The sequence below is a fragment of the Mauremys reevesii genome, linkage group 5 (assembly GCF_016161935.1).
Source record: "Mauremys reevesii isolate NIE-2019 linkage group 5, ASM1616193v1, whole genome shotgun sequence".
NCBI lineage: Eukaryota > Metazoa > Chordata > Testudines > Geoemydidae > Mauremys > Mauremys reevesii.
In genome coordinates this window covers 21,017,308-21,037,034 of record NC_052627.1, presented here as the reverse complement: position 1 = coordinate 21,037,034, position 19,727 = coordinate 21,017,308, and the positions used below count along the sequence as shown (strand labels likewise).

Genomic DNA, 19,727 nt, shown 5'->3' with positions numbered 1-19,727 from the left:
CCCAGCGCCGCCCCGCTGCATTGCTCCCGCGGCCACGGGCCCCGCCTGCTCGACACGGACCCGGGAACGTGGGGGGCTGGGGCTGGGGCTAGTCCCCGGGGCCGCCCGCGGGGCCCGGTGGGCGCAGGCCAGGAAGCGAAGGCGGGAATCACCTCGCTCCCCGGCTGACCTTCCCCCCTCCCCAAGCGGCCTCCGTCCGGGCCCGGAGAGCCTCTTACCCCCTGGCTAGGCCGGCTGCCTCCTTCCGTCCCACCCCCAGGTTCAGAGGTGGGAGGCGGGACTAGCCTGGCCCATCCCCTCGCGCTGAAATTCCACTAGCGATAGGGCAATGCCCGCGTCAATCAAGCCTCATTCTGGCAGCCGATTGGGCCACGCCAGCTGCCATGGCCACAAGAATGGCGTCGCTCACCCGCTTCGCTCTGGCTGGAGAACAGCCCCACATCCGGAAGCGGGCGGGTAACAGTCAGCTGCTTTGCTCCTGACCTTCGCGCTTCCCGTAGCGCTCGCGTCTGCACCTATCGCGCGAGCCGCTGTGACGCGCTGCCGGCTCCCTACCTGACGGCGCTTGACTCCTCCCAGTCCCACCGCCCGAGTAGCGAATGCCCCTTCCTATTGGCTGCGCTCTGCGCATCGGTAGGGAGAGGCGCACGCGTTCACGGCTTCTCAGGCCTGGCCTGATGGAGCCTCGCAGCAGAGATCCCTCCGCGAGCTCTCTGACTCCGTTCTAGGCAGGGGGGGTGGCCAGGGATGAGCTGGAGCCGGTTCGCACCGGTTCGGGCCAACCCCTTGTTAAATTTAGAAGCGGTTTTAGAACCGCTTGTTAACTAGCTTCCCTGCGAGGGAAGCTCTGATGGGCTCCGACTGGGAAGCCTGTAATTCCTCCTCCCGGCCGCCGGGGGGCGCCGCGCTGTGCTGCGAGAGCCACGAGCTGCCTCCTGGCCCTGTTGCTGCTCCTGCTCTTTGGACCTCTGGCCCTGGGGCTCCTGCTGCTGCCTGGTGAGTCCCCGGCTGCGTCCTGCTGCTCCCAGCCCCTCCCCCGCCTTCCCTGCCACAGCCACCCCCCTGCCCGCAGCTACCCACAGCCCCGCCCCCAGCCACCCCTGCCCCAGCCAGCCCCTGCCCCAGCCGCCCCAACCAGCCCCAGCCCCACCCCTGCCACAGCCACCCCAGCCAGCCCCTGCCCGCAGCCGCCCTCTGCCCCCAGCCAGCCCCTGCCAGCCCCTGCCCCCAGCCAGCCCCAGCCAGCCCCTGCCCCCAGCCAGCCCCAGCCAGCCCCTGCCCCCAGCCAGCCCCTGCCCCCAGCCGCCCTCTGCCTGCAGCCAGCCCTTGCCACAGCCACCCTCAGCCACCCCCCTGCTCACAGCCAGCCCCTGCCCCTGCCCCGCCCCTGCCCCACCCCTGCCCACAGCCACCGCAGCCACCCCTGCCCCAGCCGCCCTCTGCCCCCAGCCACCCCTGCCCCAGCCACCCGCAGCCACCCCCTGCCCACAGCCGCTCTCTGCCCCGCCCCCTGCCCGCAGCCAGCCTCTGCCCGCAGCCAGCCTCTGCCTGTAGCCCCTGCCACAGCCACCCCTGCCCGCAGCCCCCTGCCACCCCTGCCCGCAGCCCGCCTGCCACCCCTGCCCGCAGCCACCCCCTGCCCGCAGCCCGCCCGTCTGCATCACCTGCCCACAGCCAGCCCGTGTCACTCCCTGCCTCCAGCTAGCCCTGCCCCACGCCCCTATCTGCAGCCAGCCCCACATCCACTGGTGCCCTGCAGTTCCCAGGGCAGTAACCCTGCACACCTGCTTCAATGAGGGGGGGGGGGGGCAGGGAGCAGCTGGGACCCACACATGTGCACATCCTAGGGTGACCAGACAGCAAGTGTGAAAAATCGGGACGGGGGTGAGGGGTAATAGGAGCCTATATAAGAAAAAGACCCAAAAATTGAGACAGTCCCTGATCACCACCCACACATGTGAAACGGAGCTCATTTCTAGTTCAGCCCCATCTTTTTAAAAAAGAACTTTAGGTAGGGTTAAAATACATCTGTATTTTCCTGGACATGTCAGGCTTTTCGGTTCTTAATCACCTCCTGGGAAAATATGGACGTATGGTAACCCTATTGGTACAAAAAAATACATGCTGTCGCACATCCCTTAAATCAGAACTTTTTATAGGGAACCCGTTGTTAAATCAGAACTTTTTATAGGGAACCCGTTGTTAAGATTTTGGCAGCTCATCACTGGTTTGTGCCGCCGAGATTGAGAGAAAAATAGTCCCCGCTGTGTGTGATCCACCCTGTGCAGACGCTGGGGGGTGCTGTGCGCCAGGGCCAGCGCGCGCCCATCTCTGCCATGGGGCACGTGTGGGCCCCGGCCGGGGCGGCTCAGCAATAGGGTTGCCAACCGTTTAATCACAGAAAATTGAACACCCCCCTGACCCCCTCTTCGCTAAGGCCCTGCCCCCACTCACTGCATCCCCCTCCCTCTGTCGCTCGCTCTCCCCCACCGGCACCTCCGAGGGGGGTGAGGGCTCTTGCTGGGGGTGCAGGCGCCAGGTGGGGCTGGAGATGAGGGGTTTCAGGTGCGGGCGAGGGCTCCAGGCTGGGGTGCGGGGGGGTCACTCTGCCTGGGGGTGCAGACTCGGGTGGGGGCGGGGTTTGGGGCAAAGGAGGGGGTTCCAGGCTGGGGCAGACGGGGTTCAGGTGAGGGATCCAGGCGGAGGTGAGGTCACTGGGATGGGGCTGGGGATGCAGGGTTTGGGGTGCGGCTGAGAGGTTTGAAGTGCGGGAGGGGGTGTGGCTGGGGATGAGGGGGTTGGGGTGAAGGAGGGAGTTTGGGGCAGGGGGTTCAGGTGAGGGATCCAGGTGGGAGTGTGGGCTTTGGGGTGGGGCCCGGGATGAGGGATTTGAGGTGCAGGAGGGGGCTCAGGGCTGGGGTAGCGTGTTGGGGGGGTGCAAGGTACAGGAGGGATTTTGGGTGCTGGAGGGGACTCCAGGCTGATACAGGGGGTTGTGATGCAGGAAGATGTGCGGGGTCCCAGCGGCGCTTACCATGGCTCCAAGGAAGCAGCTGCCAGGTCCCTACAGTGCAGCCTCTAGGCGCATGGGTGGCCAGGGAGGCTCCACATGCTGCCCTCGCGGTTCCGGCCCAATGGGAGCTGCGGAGGCAGCACTAGGCCCCTGCTGCACTGCCAACTGGACTTTTAACAGCCAGGTCAAAAAACAGATGCCCAGGGGTGGGTGCATCTGCATGGGTACCAGGGCTAGCAGGGTGCGAAGGCATGGCAGGTTCAGCATCGCTACTCCTGCCCTGTGGCCTTGCGCTGGACAGCGAGCCCACGCTGAACCTGCCATGCCTTTGCTGTCCTCGGTACAAGTGCAGGCTGGATTAAAGCACGTGTGAGCACCTGACACAGTTGCACCCCAAATTGCAGCATGGAGCATAGAAATATAGGGCTGGAAGGGACCTCAAGCAGCCATCCAGTCCATCCAGCTGTGCTGAAGCAGAACCATGTAAACCTAGATCATCCCTGACACGTGTGTGTCTAACCTGTCCTTAAAAACCTTCCCCGACAGGGATCCACAATCTCCTTTGGAAGCCTACATATCCCGTGGGAGAGTGGTCAGGAGGTTCTCAACCTTTTTCATAAAGTGCTGCCAACTCTCCTGATTATATCTCAGTTTCACAGCATTTGGTTTATTGGATTTATATATTTGGCATTTTCTCTTAAAAGCGACATTTTCTGAAATCAGGGGGTTGCCTGAGAATCCAACCTTGAATTTGGATATCGCCTAGCGCAATGGAGTCCTGGTCCATGACTAGTCTTTGTAGATGTTATGGTAAAACAAAAAGTAAATACTGTAATTTATGAAAGAGTAAGTTTCTGGCTCTTGTGGTTGCAGAGAAAAGTTTAGTAGTACTTGTGGCACCTTAGAGACTAACAAATTTATTTGTGCATAAGCTTTCATGGGCTACAGCCCACTTCATGGGATGCATGCAGTGGAAAATACAGTAGAAAGATATATAGATATATACACACAGAGAACATGAAACAATGGGTGTTACCATACACTAACGAAAGCGATCAGTTAAGGTGAGCTATTACCAGCAGGAGAGAAAAAAAACTTTTTGTAGTAATCAAAATGGTCCATTTGCAGCAGTTGACAAGAAGTTGTGAGGAACAGTGTGGGTGGGGGGAAGAGGGGAATAAACCTGGGGAAATAGTTTTACTTGAAAACATAACTGAGTTGCAGCTTAAAGGCTCAAAAGGCAAAGAAAAAGGAACCTCAGGTGTATTATTTACAATTTCATAATTTTTAAGACAATCTCATGATTTTGAAGGGTCTGACTCATGATTTTTGAACACTTGAGGTTGGTAATACCTGGATATATTTGAGACTCTCATAACTCAACAGCATACACAGACTTCTACTTCCCCCTTTAAGAGTCCCTTATATTTGTATTTAGCCTGAAAACCAAAAAAAAAATTCCATTGCAAAATTTTTTGCTTTCATGTTGAGACACTGAATGATCACATTATGATGCAATGTACTATTGCCATCTACCCTGAAAATAAATAATTGAAGATTCCTAAATTATCTGGGGAGTTAAAGGCCTATCAGCCAGTCACTGATCTCCAGCAAAATAATGGAACAGCCAATACAGGACTCAATTCTGATTCCACAATTCAAGAAGGATGTTGATAAAGAGATTTCAGGGAACAGCCACAAGAATGATTACAGGATTAGAAAACATGTCTTACAGAGAGAGACTCAAGAAGGGCATGCTATTTTGCTTAAAGAAAAGGTTACAGGTGACAATCAAAGTCTGTAAGTACCTAGATGGGGAACAGAAATTTGATAATAGATGGATCTTCAGTCTAGCAGATAAAGTTATAACAAGATCCAATGGCTGAAAGCTGAAGCTAGACAAATTAAAACTCAAAATCATATTTAACAGTAAGGGAATTAACCACTGGAAAATTTATAAGGGGCTGTAGTGGATTCACCATCATTGGAAATTTTAAAATCAAGATTGGATGGTTTTCTAAAAGATATGCTCTGGTGTAAACAGTTAATTCTGAGATAGTTTTATGCCCTGTGTTATACAGGAGGGCAGACTAGATGATCACTGTGGTCCTTTCAGGCTTCATAATCTATTAATCTGAATCCCACAAGGTCATACATTAGCAGACACATTAAAATAAAGACAATCTTATTTGTTAGATTCCAGGCAGGTTTCAGCCCTGTCCTAATTATCTGTCTCTTGTTGAACAGGTTGAATGTCATTGATTTGGCAGTGAGGTAGTTAATTTTACAGATACAGAAGACAACTTTTCTCAGTGTCACATGCACATCAACAGCAATTTTTCCAGCCACTGGAGGAGCGCTTCCTGGTCTCTGAAAAATAAATAACGTACAGTGTTTTAAATAGTTACCAAGTGTCAATCAAAGTACTGAAAGTCTGTAGAAAAATGAATCTCTTTATGGAGTTTTTGTTGCTTTTACCTATAATAATTTACGCGTACATAGAGGCTTTTGTGAAGCTTTTCATTCCTGTGAAGAGGAAGTCTGTCAGTGGAGAGCTTGTTCTCATTACCGGTGCTGGGCATGGAATTGGGAGAGCTACAGCCTATGAATTTGCCAATCGACAAAGCAGATTGGTTCTATGGGACATCAATAAGGTAACACAGTAAACTTTATCTCCAGTACTACCCCACCCTGAAATTATTGTCTTATCAGAAAGAGGAGGTTAGATTAAAACGTATCTATATACTATACATGTAACTCTTCTGCCTGGTAGTGTTGGCAGCAATAAAGGATGGGCTCAGTACCTAGGGGACTCTCTTAACAAGGCTTAGCCTTCAGTCATCCCCTGTCAGCCTCCCCATTATTTTTACTAAAAATCACAGGTCACAGGCTTCCATGATTTTTTGTTTATTGCCCACAACCTGTCGGTTATTTTTAGTAAAAATAACAGTGACAAAATCTTAACCATAAGCAAACACCTGCCACACAGTACATTGGGCAGCGTCCTTTGCCTCAGTTTCCCACCTTGCAGTGTGACTGTCTCACAAATGAGTGCTCCTTTAACACACTTTAGTCCTTTCCCCCCACTTGCATTCGTTGTCCGAGGTCAGTAACATTCCCCAGAATCCAGGTTTGCATTTGGGTTGGTTTATCTCCCACACCAGAAAATGGATGAGCAATGCCTCTGCCGCTGCCAGCAATTACTGCCATTGCTGGCCGCTTGCTGCTGCCTCTTCCACTGCTTGCTATTGCTGCTATATCTGCCACCACTTGCTGCTTGCTACTGTTGTTATCTCTGTCACTCTTGGCACCTCTGGGATGCCATGTTCTAAGGTTCTGCCACTTGACTACTAAAGGGAATTTTAACCCAAAAAAGCCAAAATTGATCACTTTGGCAAAGCAGTTCTGTCTGCTGAACACCTAGGGCTTGGCTACACTTACAAGTTGCAGCGCTGGTGGAGGCTTTCCAGCGCTGCAATTACACCCCGTCCACACTTGCAGGGCACAACCAGCGCTGCAACTCCCTGGTTGCAGCGCTGGCTGAAAACCCATCCCGGCAGGGGTATAAGGAGTGCAGCGCTGGTGATCCAGTGCTGCTCAGCAGGTGTGGATACTCACCAGCGCTTTAATTATCCTCCAGGGAATAAGGAGGTATCCCAGAATTCCTGTTCAGCCACTCTGCTCATCAGTTTGCACTCTACTGCTCTTGCCTCAGGTGACCCGCCCTTTAAATGCCCCGGGAATTTTAAAAATCTCCTTCCTGTTTGCTGCAGCCAGGTGTGGAGTGCAATCAGTTAATCTTTCCAGGTGACCATGCCTCCACGTGGCAAACGAGCCCCAGCATGGAGCAATGGCGAGCTGATGGACCTCATCAGTGTTTGGGGTGAGGAATCTGTGCAGGCACAGCTGCGCTCCGGCCGTAGGAATTACGATATCTTTGAGCAGATATCAAGGGCCATGCTCGGGACGCACTACAATGCAGGGTGAAAGTTAAAGAGCTGCGGAGTGCCTATTACAAAGCCCGCGAGGGGAATCGCCGATCCGGAGCTGCCCCCACGACCTGCCGTTTTTACAGGGAGATGGACGAGATACTTGGGGGTGACCCCACTGCCAATCCCAGGATAACGATGTACACTTCTGAGCAGGCTGGGGGACCGGAGGCGGCGGGGGGGGGGGGGAGAAGGAAACCGCGAGTGAAGCTACTGGGATGGGGGAAGACACCCCAGAGTGGGCATGCAGCCAGGAGCTCTTCTCAAGCCAGGAGGAAAGTACCCAATCGCAGCAGCCAGCAGTTGCAGAAGGACAAGCAGAGGAGTGGGTTACCGGTAAGCGGCTTTTATTTTCTGGGTGGAAATGTTTCTGGAGAGGAAGGGGGGTTATGGCTGCATGCATGCCAGCCTCTAGTTGTGGAATAGCCCGTTGATGTGGCCTATCACGTCGCGGTAATCTGCTTCAGTTATCTCAGCAAAAGTTTCATCCAGAGCGTGGGCAATATGCCTGCGCAGGTTTATAGGCAGAGCCACTGTGTCCCTTGTCCCAGTGACGGTGACGCGTCCGCGCCACTGTGCTGCCAGTGGTGGGGGGACCATTTCTGAACACAGGCAAGCCGCATAGGGTCCCGGGCGGAATCCACATTGCTCTAAAAGAGCCTCCCGCTGTTCCCTAGTGACTCGCAGCAGGGAGACATCTTCCAGGATTAACTCCTGTGAAAAATGTTGGGAGACTCTTTAGTGAAGAGATAGGGAGATAAGATCACCCCTGCAGCTGCATCTTCACTCAACCCCTCTAGCACTCCAGATTACCCGAAGCAACCAGCTCCCCTCTATCACTCAAGCCCCACTTCTCCCTATATAAGCACCCCTCACTCACCATTTCGTGGCTTCTGTTGTGTTATGCGTGTGGGGAAAAGAATGCTAAAGTGAGAACTCCCTCAGTGTAACAATTCATGTCTGGAGATAGTGGATACAATGCTGCCCGTGTTAAATGTTGTCATTTCTGTGTTTCTACAGTGACCTTGACTACTGGACTGCCCAGATGTTCAACATCACAGAGGCTTCAAAATTTGAGAAAAAATCCCCGAAAGAGCAAAGAGGACATGCTGAAAACTGTTCTTCATCACTCTGCTCGAGAGAGTAAAGACTTGAAGGAGTGGAGAGAGAAGGAAAGCAGGATCCGCAAGAGAAATGCAGTGGCCAAGAGGAAAAGCACGGAGCGGCTGCTAAGCATCCTGTCGCGCCAAGCGGACTCTATAGAGTCACTCGTTGCCATGCAAGCAGAGCACTACCGTGCTACTCCCCCACCCGCCCCGTCCTTTTTGCCTTGTGCCCCAATGTCAGCTCAAACCGCCTTTCCCCAGCATTCAGGTTCTTACCACCACCAGCTGCCTCCAACACCTGTACGTTCACCAACCAGCCCTGATACCTACCACCACCCTTACCCTCTGCACTCAACCCCCATCACCATGCAGTATATGCACCCTGAAGTGCAGGATTCATTAAACAGCACTCCAGACAGGACATATGCAAACTTGTGACTGTACAGTTCACCAACCCACACCCCTGCCCTCTTGTGTTCATGAAATGTTGTCTGTCTGTCTGTCTGTCAAGGAAGTTTTTTTCTTTTCAATAAAACAATTCTTGGCTTTGAAAACAGTCTTTATTATAGCAGATAGTGAAAGATACCTTAGCCCAGTAAAGAAAGAGGCACTGCAAATCATATTATTATTATGGATAATAGAATAACAGTGTAAGCAGTGCAATTCACTCCCATGCAAGGCAGCAAACATTACTGTTGGCTTTCAGCCTCAAATTCTTCCCTCAAGGCATCCCTAATCCTTGTAGCCCTGTGCTGGGCCTCTCTATTAGCCCTGCTCTCTGGCTGTGCATATTCAGCCTCCAGGACTTGAACCTCAGTGGTCCATGCCTGACTGAATGTTTCACCCTTCCCTTCACAAATATTATGGAGGGTACAGCAAGCGCATATAATCGCGGGGATGCTGCTTTCCCCCAAGTCTAGCTTCCCATACAGACATCTCCAGCGGGCTTTTAAACGCCCAAAAGCACACTCCACAGTCATTCTGCACCGGCTCAGCCTGTAGTTGAACCGGTCCTTGCTCCTGTCAAGCTTCCCTGTATAGGGTTTCATGAGCCAAGGCAGTAACGGGTACGCGGGGTCTCCAAGGATCACAGTGGGCATTTCGACATCCCCTACTGTGATCTTCCTGTCTGGGAAAAAAGTCCCTGCCTGCATCTTCCTGAACAGGCCACTGTTCCGAAAGATGCGTGCATCATGCACCTTTCCAGGCCAGCCTGTGTAAATGTCAATGAAACGCCCGTGGTGATCCACAAGCGCCTGGAGAACCATAGAGAAATACCCCTTACGATTAACGTACTCTGATGCCAGGTGGGGGGGGGGGCAGAATAGGAATATGCGTCCCATCTATCGCCCCTCCACAGTTAGGGAAACCCATTTGTGCAAAGCCATCCACAATGTCCTGCATGCTCCCCAGAGTCACGGTCTTTCTTAGCAGGATGCGATTAATTGCCTTGCAAACTTGCATCAAAACGATTCCCACGGTCGACTTTCCCACACCAAACTGGTTCCCGACCGACCGGTAGCTGTCTGGAGTTGCCAGCTTCCAGATTGCAATAGCCACCCGCTTTTCCACCATCAGGGCAGCTCTCAATCTTGTGTCCTTGCGCCACAGAGTGGGGGCGAGCTCAGCACACAGTCCCATGAAAGTGGCTTTTCTCATACGAAAGTTCTGCAGCCACTGCTCGTCATCCCAGACTTCCATGACGATGTGATCCCACCACTCAGTGCTTGTTTCCCGAGCCCAAAAGCGGCGTTCAACGGTGCTGAGCATTTCTGTGAATGCCACAAGCACTTTGGTGTCACACGCGGCAGGAGAATCGATATCGATATCATCGTCAGACTCCTCACTGTCACTTTGGAGCTGAAGGAATAGCTCGACTGCCAAACGTGTTGTGCTGGCGACACTCATCAGCACAGTCCTCAGCAGCTCGGGCTCCATTTGCCACAGAAATTGCGATTCACACAGAGAGTAAAACAGAAAGACACTCACAATGGCGCCAAACGCTGCCGGAAAGAGTGAATGCTGGGATGTGAAGCGATGCACCACGGGGCGCTGGCAAACAGGAAGCGGAATGACCCGCACACTTCCTTCCCCTTCCCACAATACTCAGCGCCAAAATGGGACGAGGTGCTCTGTGGGATAGCTGCCCACAATGCACCTCTCAATACAGCGCTGGAAAGTGCTGCAAGTGTGGCCACACTCCAGCGCTGGCCCTACACAGCTGCATGACCAGCGCTGTAACTCCCAGCGCTGCAACTTGTAAGTGTAGCCAAGCCCCTAGGCAGAATAGGTGAGACACAATGCTCCTGAAGTCTTTACCCTCAGTTCGTGGCTAGATGGCAGGGGAGAGTTCATTCAGACCCTGGCTTACATCCACATTCTCACAAGTGCTCAACATCCACATTTGCCTCTAATGGTAGTCAGACCACTGACTAGTATGCTGTGTGTAAGTAGAATGAGGATTTTGTGCTCCTTTAAAAGACTTTATGCTGTGGTTCACATAAATATTCACTTAAATGGAATTGTAATCAACATGCCTGTCTGTTCCCTTTTCTTTTAATGGGGCACCATGATCTTGAAATCTAGTCAATTTGGTGGAAGGGGGGAATTAAAGTATTTTCAGGTTCTACACCTGCCCCTGAGCCCTTAGACAATTTTGATGGTTCCTCAACCATATTTCCTGTTTTTAAAATGTTTTCCATTGCAGTATGGCATCAATGGAGAGAAAAAGCTATTTAACAACAACAACAACAAAAATACGACCCCAGTCATGCAAACTTTTAGGCCTGATCTGTATTTAAAACTTAGGTCTACATAGCTACAATGCTTAGGGGTATGAAAAATTAGAGGACCGACTAGTGCTCTAATAATAGGATCCAGTCGAGGCACCTCTGAGAAGCTGTGATTTTCCCCTTTTTCATTTATAGCATGGCGTTGAGGAAACAGCTGCAGAGTGCAGGAGGCTGGGGGCCACAGCTCATGAGTTTGTGGTGGATTGCAGTAAAAGGGAGGAAATCTACAGTGCTGCAGAGAAGGTAAGACTGCAGTGTGCATGTCCCAGAGATTACCCAAGCATGCTACAGCTTCAGTGAAGATTGGGGAACAGAAGCGTGGGGTACCTGTGATGTTTTGGTGATCCCCCAGACCAGTAAGGGGTTCCATCACCACCTTCCTTGTAACTTTGTGAGCCTCTGTGCTGTGCAGCTATGGTTCAGATTTCTGACAACAGTAGCCAGTGCACAAGCATAAGGTCTCATGCTGGCTTCTGCCTGCCTAATTACTCCTACAGGGCGACACTAGAGCCCTTTCAGTCCTAAGTACCCCGAGATCCATCCTCCCCAATTTCTTCACTACCAGACACTCAAACTTTTCCCTTCTGCCTCTGGAGGCATGAAACCAGATTCCAGTTTACTTTGGCACACTCCACAGTTTAGACACCAGGGGCCTGCTTGGGGTGAAAATAAACAAAATGTTTATTTAACAGAATAAACACAGATTCAAAGATGAAATCGTAGGAGAGAACAAATGTATGCAAATTACATGGAAACTAAACATACGGAGACAGCCTCAGGCTTTACGCTTCCATAGTAGATAATATCCCTTTCCTAACACAAGTTCCATATTGTCTCTGAACAGTTTCCCAGTGTACCTCCTAGTCTGGATATGTATGTCATAATGACCATCAAGTTCAGAGCGTCACCTGCTTTCATAATATGCTTTTATAGTACAATAATACAGTGTGCATTCTACTGATCATTTGGGAGGTTTAAACCTTCCGTTCTCCCCTTGGGGTATGTGGCCCCTGTTTATCACAGGACCACATTCACCTCATTCATATAATTAATAAAATCTCACTTTTCCCACCAACTTCTGCAGGAGGAGTTAACCAATAATTAAAAAGGAAAATGTCCATCCTAATGCTCTTCTTTATGTTTCCTCTTCGACATCATGCCTTTTCTGAATCTGCCCCTTGTGCACTCTTTGGAGTAGGGACCATCATTTTTTTAATATCTAGTCCAGTACTAAACATGCTATGGGCACTTAAACATAGAATTTTGTATTAAAAGTACTATAATTCGACAGATGAGTTAAACTAAGTTGGGTAACTTTCAGCATCTTTTGAATCTAGTTTTTTAGAGCTCTGTAATTAATACTGGAGATTGATTCATACTGAAGCCCCAAATCTGCAACAAGCTCCCTGGGGTGGACTTAGAATTTGCATAATTTCCTCTGATGAATCCTGATTCTTTTGGTGATTTTTCTTCTCTGCAAAAAGCAAGGTTCTACAATAGGCTGAGGTTCAAAAGTTAAAAGGAACTAAACTAGTTGGTATAACACTGTCAACTCTACAATTCCTAGCTCTGCATGTAACTACGTATTTAAATTCTTTAATTTTTAAAAGGTGAAAAAAGACATTGGAGATGTTACCATCTTGGTAAATAATGCAGGAGTGATTATAGCTGCCGATCTGCTCTCAACTCAGGACCATCAGATACAACAAATGTTCGAGATCAACATTCTCGCTCATTACTGGGTAAATGTCACTAGAGTGTCAATGTGTTAAGTTTAATAAAATATATTTTTAACTATTTAAAGACAATAAATACTTTAGTTTTAAAATGCACTAAACAGTGACCTACATAGAAAATACATTTCTCTCTTGATTGCTCTGTTGCTGTCTGTCACACACACTTTTTCTTTCTTTTTAACTATTTTCAAGACTGCAAAAGCATTTCTGCCAGCCATGATGAACAACAACCATGGCCATATTGTCACTGTTGCTTCAGCAGCTGGTCACTTGGCAGCTTCTTTCATGGTGACTTACAGGTATGTGATTTTAAATTTTAATCTCCTTCGCCATTTTTAAATTTTTGTTTCCTACTGACTAACAAGGGCTGTCCTTACAACCGACACCAAAGATACTATTCCAGTTCTAAGAGATTCTTGGAGAAGTAAGTGCTCATGTACAATATTACCCTAAGAGCATCCCTGTACCAGAAGGTAAGGGGCTCCCTGGTATCTAGCAGTGAATTTCAGCTGGCTTTTGACCAGCTCAGTGTACCCCAACTCCCTATTGTTATAATCTGTATTTAAAAGGTCTCATGTGATATGTCACTGGAAAACTAATAATTCACTGATCATTAATACTCTTGCCTAATGAATGTGCAGTCAACACACAAAGGATTATGCAGATGTGCTGAAATTAGAACTAAAATGTGTTTAAACCAGCCACGTCAAGGGGAGGTTGATAAACAGGTTTTCTCCAGCCAATGGGAAATTGAGGCACAGAGAGTTAAATGACTTGCCCAAGGTCACCTAGCAGGCCAGTGGCAGCTCTGCCGCCCAGTCCAGTGCTCTAGCCACTAGGCTACACTGCCTCTTGAGAAGGAAATCTTGAGAATGAAAACTTGGTAAGATGACGTTACTGGACCAGCTGATCCTACTTGAAAGCCTACTGATGGATTGTATAGACAGTGGAGCTGCATGACAGATAATTTTCTGCCTATGTGAAAAGTAACTGGGATTGGGAACTGTTTTTCAGCCGGATCATTTGTAATTCTCTTTCAGTTCAAGCAAGTTTGCTGCAGTTGGATTTCATAAAGCCCTAACACAAGAACTTTCTGCATTGGGAAAGGATGGAATAAAAACATCATGCCTTTGTCCTGTTTTTGTAAATACTGGCTTTGTCAAAAATCCAAGTATAAGGTAAGATTTGAAGAGCATTGAACAGTGGGAATCTCAAATACCTGCCCTTATCAGTGTCTTTTCTGAATATTACACTTTACTCATTTCCAGGTCTGGTGCTCTGTTCAATTATGTAAAAATGAAGATAATCAATACATAGTATCTCAGCTCCATAATGCCAGTTAACCCACCTAGTAGTTATATTTGTACCATCTTGATTCATCAGTATTTAAAGCATCCTAGTTTAAATTTATTGACCCTAATGATTCCATGATATTCAGTACTACTTTTAACATGTGCCTTTCATTTCAGATTAATGAAAGTTTTGGAGCCAGAGAAGGTTGCAAATAAACTGCTAGAGGGGATATTGACCAACCAGAAAATGATTTTTGTTCCATCATTTCTGAAGATACATCTAATATTGGAAAAGTAAGTACAGGAAATATTAGAAAAACTCTAGTTATAACTACTTCTTAATGTGCAACTGTCTAGATTTTTTTTTTATCTTGAAACACTCATTTTACTACAGTGGAACCAAATCAATAAAAGAAAGTATAGCAGGGTGGTAAGTCACTTGAATGATAAGTGATCAATAGAAAATGAAACCCACCCCATCTTCATTGATAAGTATGTTGATGTCAGATAGTTGTTATCCTCCTGTGACAGCAAATATCTGCACCAGAAAATGTTTTACAAAAAATATATACCAAGATAGTAGTCTTCAGATATGCTAAGGGCTGTCTTAAAGAGGTGGGTGATCAGTTGTTTTCCATGTGCACTGAGGGTAGGGAAATAAATAGTCAACTTAATCTCCAGCAAGGGAGACTTAGGTTAGATATTATGGAAAGCTTTCAAACTATAAGGTTAGTCAAATAGTAGAATAGGTTACAAAAGGAGGTTGTGAAATCCCCATCATTGGAACAGGTTAGGCAGCCATCTGTCATGAATGGTCTAGGTGTACACGGTCCTACCTCAGCATGGGGAGATGGAAAAATGACCACTTAAGACTTCCTCCAGCACTACAACAATAGCACTGTCACAAAGTCAGGACAGTGTCTCTCTCTGTGATGGTACACAAAAAAAGGTTAGCTGAGTCCCCTTCTCACTGGCTCTGAGGGGCCCCTTTTGCAGTGGAACCAACGTGGTTATAAGTGCACAGAGGGACAGATTTGTGGTTAGAGGTGTTAGGGGATATGCAGAGGAAGATGCACTTTCTGTAGAGCATGGTGTCTTCACTCTGCCTCAGTGAGCACAGCGTGAGGCATGGGCATCTTGGGGGAAGGTCAGAAGTGAGGCCAAAGATCCTGCTGCGTCACAATCTTCCTGACCAACATTTCAACCTTCCAGGCCATCAGTCTCATAAAGGCTAAAGTAGCTTCTTCGGAACGGCTCCAAAACTGCTCTACAGCCAAAGAAGCAGGATTTCTCCCCTATACCTCCCCTTTCACTTCTGCCCAACACCCAACCTAGTTACAAGATTTGCCCCAGAGTGCAGATCCAGCACCAGGTACTGCATGTCAAATTAGCTTATTCAGAATAACATTTCCAATTAACTATTTCACTGTTCGATGAAACACCACTGACAGTAGAGCACAGGATCCTTAAACTGATGTCACACTCCACAGAAAAAGTCTTTGGCTACGTCTACTTTTAAAATGCCACAGTAGAATAGCTGCCATTGTGCTGCTGCTGTAGCATTCCAGCGTAGACAATTACAGTGAGGGGAGAGGTTCTCCCATCGGCGTAGATAATCCACCTCCCCAAGAGGTGATAGCTAAATTGACGGAAGAATTCTTCCATCACCCTAGCGCTGTCTACCCTGACGGTTAGGTCAGCTTAACTATGTCTCTCGAATGCAGATTTCTCACACTCCCGAGAGACTTAGCTACGCTGATGTTATTTTTGGCTACATGTGTCCACAAACATTTGATTTGATAAATCCTAAGTTTTTGTTAGGGTTTGTCCACAGAAACAAAGTTGGAGGCAAACTGGGGTGTGACACAACCCTGCTGCAGACTGTCTACGTGGACCCTGCTGACGTGCATTAACAGTTCATTAATGTGCTGTGATTAGTCCCATTTCAAAAAGGACTAGGTTGTTGGCTCATTTTTACAATTTTAGATTTATGAGCTAAAAGCCCTCATTATACTGAGTAATAAGAGAGCTAACATGGCTAAAATGTGCATGCAGCGGTGGGGACAGACAGAGTTACAAACTTTTGGCAGCTGTACAGAAAAGGTTAGTATTAGATAAGTTTCAGAGGTGGCTTATAAAATGACCCACATAATCTCAAAGTTTCTGAAGCCTTGAGAATTCAGGATTTAGGGTCCCGCCAAAGCCACTAACAGTCATTGAGATAACCTAAATCGAGAATTTTTTCAAAATGAAATTACTGACGTTATTTTCTTGGGACCCAATAGTAACCGGACATGCAAAAACCCATGGGAGGAAACTTCACCTGACACTCTTCACGTAGCTGCCACCAAATCATAACCACAGAGTGTGAGGGCTTGCTGCCCTGTGGGAGAAAGAGGGCATCCAATATACAAATCCTTCAGCAGAAGCACAAGAGCATCCCTGCGCCTCCAGCAGTGGAGCCATGTCACCACAGAATGCTGCACAGGCCTTGGAATCCCCACACAGGGAGGCAGATTGTGGTGGAATGGGGCTGCACTCTAGGAATAACATATTTTAGGGCTGTTTAATTCTTTGGCCATATTCTCCACAAGGGGGAAGTTATTTGCATACATTCAGCTCCCCCTGGCCCTCCCACTCTGGCCCCAGGCCAGCATCTCCTCTTTCCCATTATCCCCCTTTCCTATAGCAGGAGGGAGTCCAGCAAACAGAAGTTCCGTGGATCCTGGGGAGATGATCGCACACAGTTTTAAAGTTTCTAATCATTATTTCAATTAAATGTTTCAATCTCTCTTCCAGGATTCTTCCAGAGCATGCCGTGGCAGCAGTGTACAAGCTGCAGAATATTCAATTTGATGCAGTTGTTGGATACAGAAACAAGGTCATAAGTGATTAGGTCATCACCCTCCCCCTCAAACCGCATAGGCTGCAGATGGGTCACGTTTTGAGTTCAGATCAATTATTCAATGTTTTGATTCATTCAGAGAAAAAATGGAAGACCCATCACTTGCCTTCCCACAACAGCGACACTTGATAAACACTGCTCTGAGCATCAGTGAATTTCTGTAGGTATCTGGCTGGCTGAGTTCCTATTACAATGATTATTTTAATGCTTCTGGGATTTGCTAGTATTGTGTAATTAACTGAATATGTTAGGGTGCCAAGAGCTTTAGGTGGCAATCTTTTTATCATTCTAAATCTAAATAAATAAATAAAATAGACACATACACAAATCCATGTGTGCATGACAACAGACTATGCAGGAGCGGTGGAAAATGCAGTCCTTCAGACTGAATGTTGCTTAATTTTGTTGGCACCCAGATGTCATGGTGATCCTACCTATTCTGTAAAGGTTCTTATGCCACACTCATCACCATAGTATCTGAGCACCTAAGTCGTGCATTGACTAACGTGACTGCCACATGGGGGAGAAGCGCATGTACTGGAGTGTCTTGTTTTGGGAGAGGGTTGTGGGTTTTCTAGCTGGAGGAAGGGGGGATATTTTTTAAAACTATGCACACATTGCTATATATTTATGTTGGAGAAGGTAAGGTCAAATAAATGTGCCTTGGTCTTGGAGCAAACAGCGGTGAGGTTTGCAGTGGTTCTTACTTCCAGGGAGAGTTCATTTCACAGTCTCAGACCAGCCCCAAAGAAAGTTCTGTCTCCTGCATGGACAAGCTTTACCCTTATTGTAGAGGGGTCCATTGTGCAGAGGAATCTAGTTGTCTACATATCCTGGGATCAAGCCATGAAGCACCTTGAAGATAAGAACTGAGACCATGGACTTAATTTGAAATTATATGGGAAGTCAGTGTAGAGAGCAAAGGACAGGTTTGATATGCTCACAGTAACCTATGTTGCTGAGGAGATGCAATGAAGTTTTTTGTGTTAGTTGGAGTTTCCTAAGCACGGAAGGCTTCATGCCCAGGTTGGTTTATCACATTGCTGTAGTCCAGCGGAGAAGTGACAAAGCCATGCTGTACATGTACCCTTGCCACTCCTTATCACCATCTACTCCTCTTCCTCTCTGCTTCCATCCTCTCCCATCAAAAGAAGGAAGTATTGTCTCAGCAGTATTCCATGTCTCCTTGAGAACTGTAGAGAAACTCAAAGGAGCTGCTGGGCAAAAGGATGCTACAGTGAGACCAGAATTCCTCTCTGCATCAGATGGAGAGGATTGTTACATATCAGATTTCAGTAAGAATCAATTGCCTGAGCACAAACTAGGAAGTCACCTGCAAACAGCCATTGAGTTCATGAATGATTTCGGCCACACACCTGTGTAGAGGGGAAAAATGAGAAATCTGGTACTGTACTGCTTCAGACCACACACATTTTGATGTTTTACTGTTAGCTTTTGTAGATAGAGACTCTTATTTTTGTCTTATATTATCTTATCTTATCTTGCATGGAGCCGAACACTTGGCTAAAACAAAAATCATAATTCAGGTGTAACTCACATGGTCAAAGCATGACTCTTTGTCTCAGTCCACTGGTTGGAGCAAAGAACTTTATGGACTTAATCCTTAAGCTTCAGAGGTTGAGGTTCATGGTTTTAGATTGAGATATCAGAAGTTCAGTCCACACAGTTGATTGTTGCCCAAAGTCACCCAGGGAGCCAGTGGCAGAGCAGGGAATCGAATCTGGGTCTTCTGAATCTCAGAGTTTTTGCCTGGGATCTGACTCCTAAGACCCAAGCCTCACAACTCACAACATAAAATTAAAACATATTTGTAAGTTCTGGTATTTGTAAGTTGTAGTGTTAAAAATATTTCTCTCTCTCTTTAAAACAAACAAACAATTTGCAGACTAAAAAGGCATTTCTGCCAGCAATGATGAGAAACAATTAGAGGTAGATTCGCTTCAATAGTTGGACATTATATAATCAGGTATCTATAGCTATATTTTAGTGTTGATTTTTTCCATGTAGGTAGAGGAGTGTCATAACCAACCTCTTTCCCTTCTCTCAGCTGGCTATGGCCAAAAGGTGAAAATAACTAGTTCTCTGTTGGATGAAGGGTGGAAGCAGAAATGCACCTTCTTCTTCTTATGCTGCATATTTCATTAACATACCTAATTCCAACCAAGTGTGATCCTCTTATTTCCTCCCTTTCCTCCTCTTTTATTATCAAAACTAGTAGAAGTTGCATTTACAGAGTCATAAAATGGAACCTGCATTTTTTGAAATACCATTAGCTTGTGGCTAGAGCAACATATGCTGAAATGAATGAGAGTCCATGACAGGGCCAGCTGGAGAGAAAAGTTTTGATAGGAAACCCATGTCAACTGCAAAAAAACTTTGGGGTTTCCGGGTTTATTTTTCAAAGGGTTTTGTGCAATCACAACACCCTTCCCACAAAACAAACAAATCTTTCTACTTATGTTCCCTGCCCATGGCTTAGACATCGCCATTTATAAACACAAAACTGCATAAGCAGCACAGCAGAGCTTCCTGTCCAGGCTTCTAGAGACCACTAAATGGTGGAGACTTAGAAGGGCAGTAGCTAAGCTTGATAGGAGCCAGGGCGACATCGCCATTTATAAACACAAAACTGCATAAGCAGCACAGCAGAGCTTCCTGTCCAGGCTTCTAGAGACCACTAAATGGTGGAGACTTAGAAGGGCAGTAGCTAAGCTTGATAGGAGCCAGGGCGACTGGAAGCACCATGGAGGGAACTTATGAATAGGAGAGAATTTGGGGAGTTACCAGAAAGGTTGTTGAGTGTTGGACTGACCACCTGGAGGTAAGAAGTTGTTTAGGGTGGATTAGGGAACCAGGGAGAGTTGTTTAGGGTG

General features: G+C 47.7%; 2 protein-coding genes across 12 annotated transcripts in view; one reads left to right on the top strand and one right to left on the bottom strand.

Moving 5' to 3' along the window:
• Positions 1-692, bottom strand: part of NUDT9 (nudix hydrolase 9) — a 41,055-nt gene extending 40,363 nt beyond the window's left edge. For 4 of the 8 annotated variants that reach the window (XM_039540784.1, XM_039540783.1, XM_039540778.1 and 1 more), the window contains exon 1: positions 219-374. The gene's annotated coding sequence lies outside the window, so the exon portion shown is untranslated. The other 4 variants (XM_039540780.1, XM_039540779.1, XM_039540785.1 and 1 more) reach the window with 4 other exon arrangements.
• On the top strand, positions 439-17,514 carry LOC120406253 (17-beta-hydroxysteroid dehydrogenase 13-like). 4 transcript variants are annotated; one of them, XM_039540788.1, is made up of 8 exons: positions 439-456; positions 5,261-5,667; positions 11,036-11,143; positions 12,511-12,642; positions 12,829-12,935; positions 13,677-13,814; positions 14,106-14,222; positions 16,728-17,514. In XM_039540788.1, the coding sequence occupies exons 2-8, from the start codon at positions 5,458-5,460 to the stop codon at positions 16,822-16,824; spliced, it is 909 nt and encodes a 302-aa protein (XP_039396722.1). In that variant the 5' UTR covers positions 439-456; positions 5,261-5,457; the 3' UTR covers positions 16,825-17,514. The 4 variants fall into 4 exon arrangements, with proteins under 4 accessions (XP_039396722.1, XP_039396721.1, XP_039396720.1 ...); XM_039540787.1 differs by lacking the exon at positions 439-456 and adding an exon at positions 553-633; XM_039540786.1 differs by lacking the exon at positions 439-456 and adding an exon at positions 943-996.
• Positions 17,515-19,727: the final 2,213 nt, after the last annotated feature.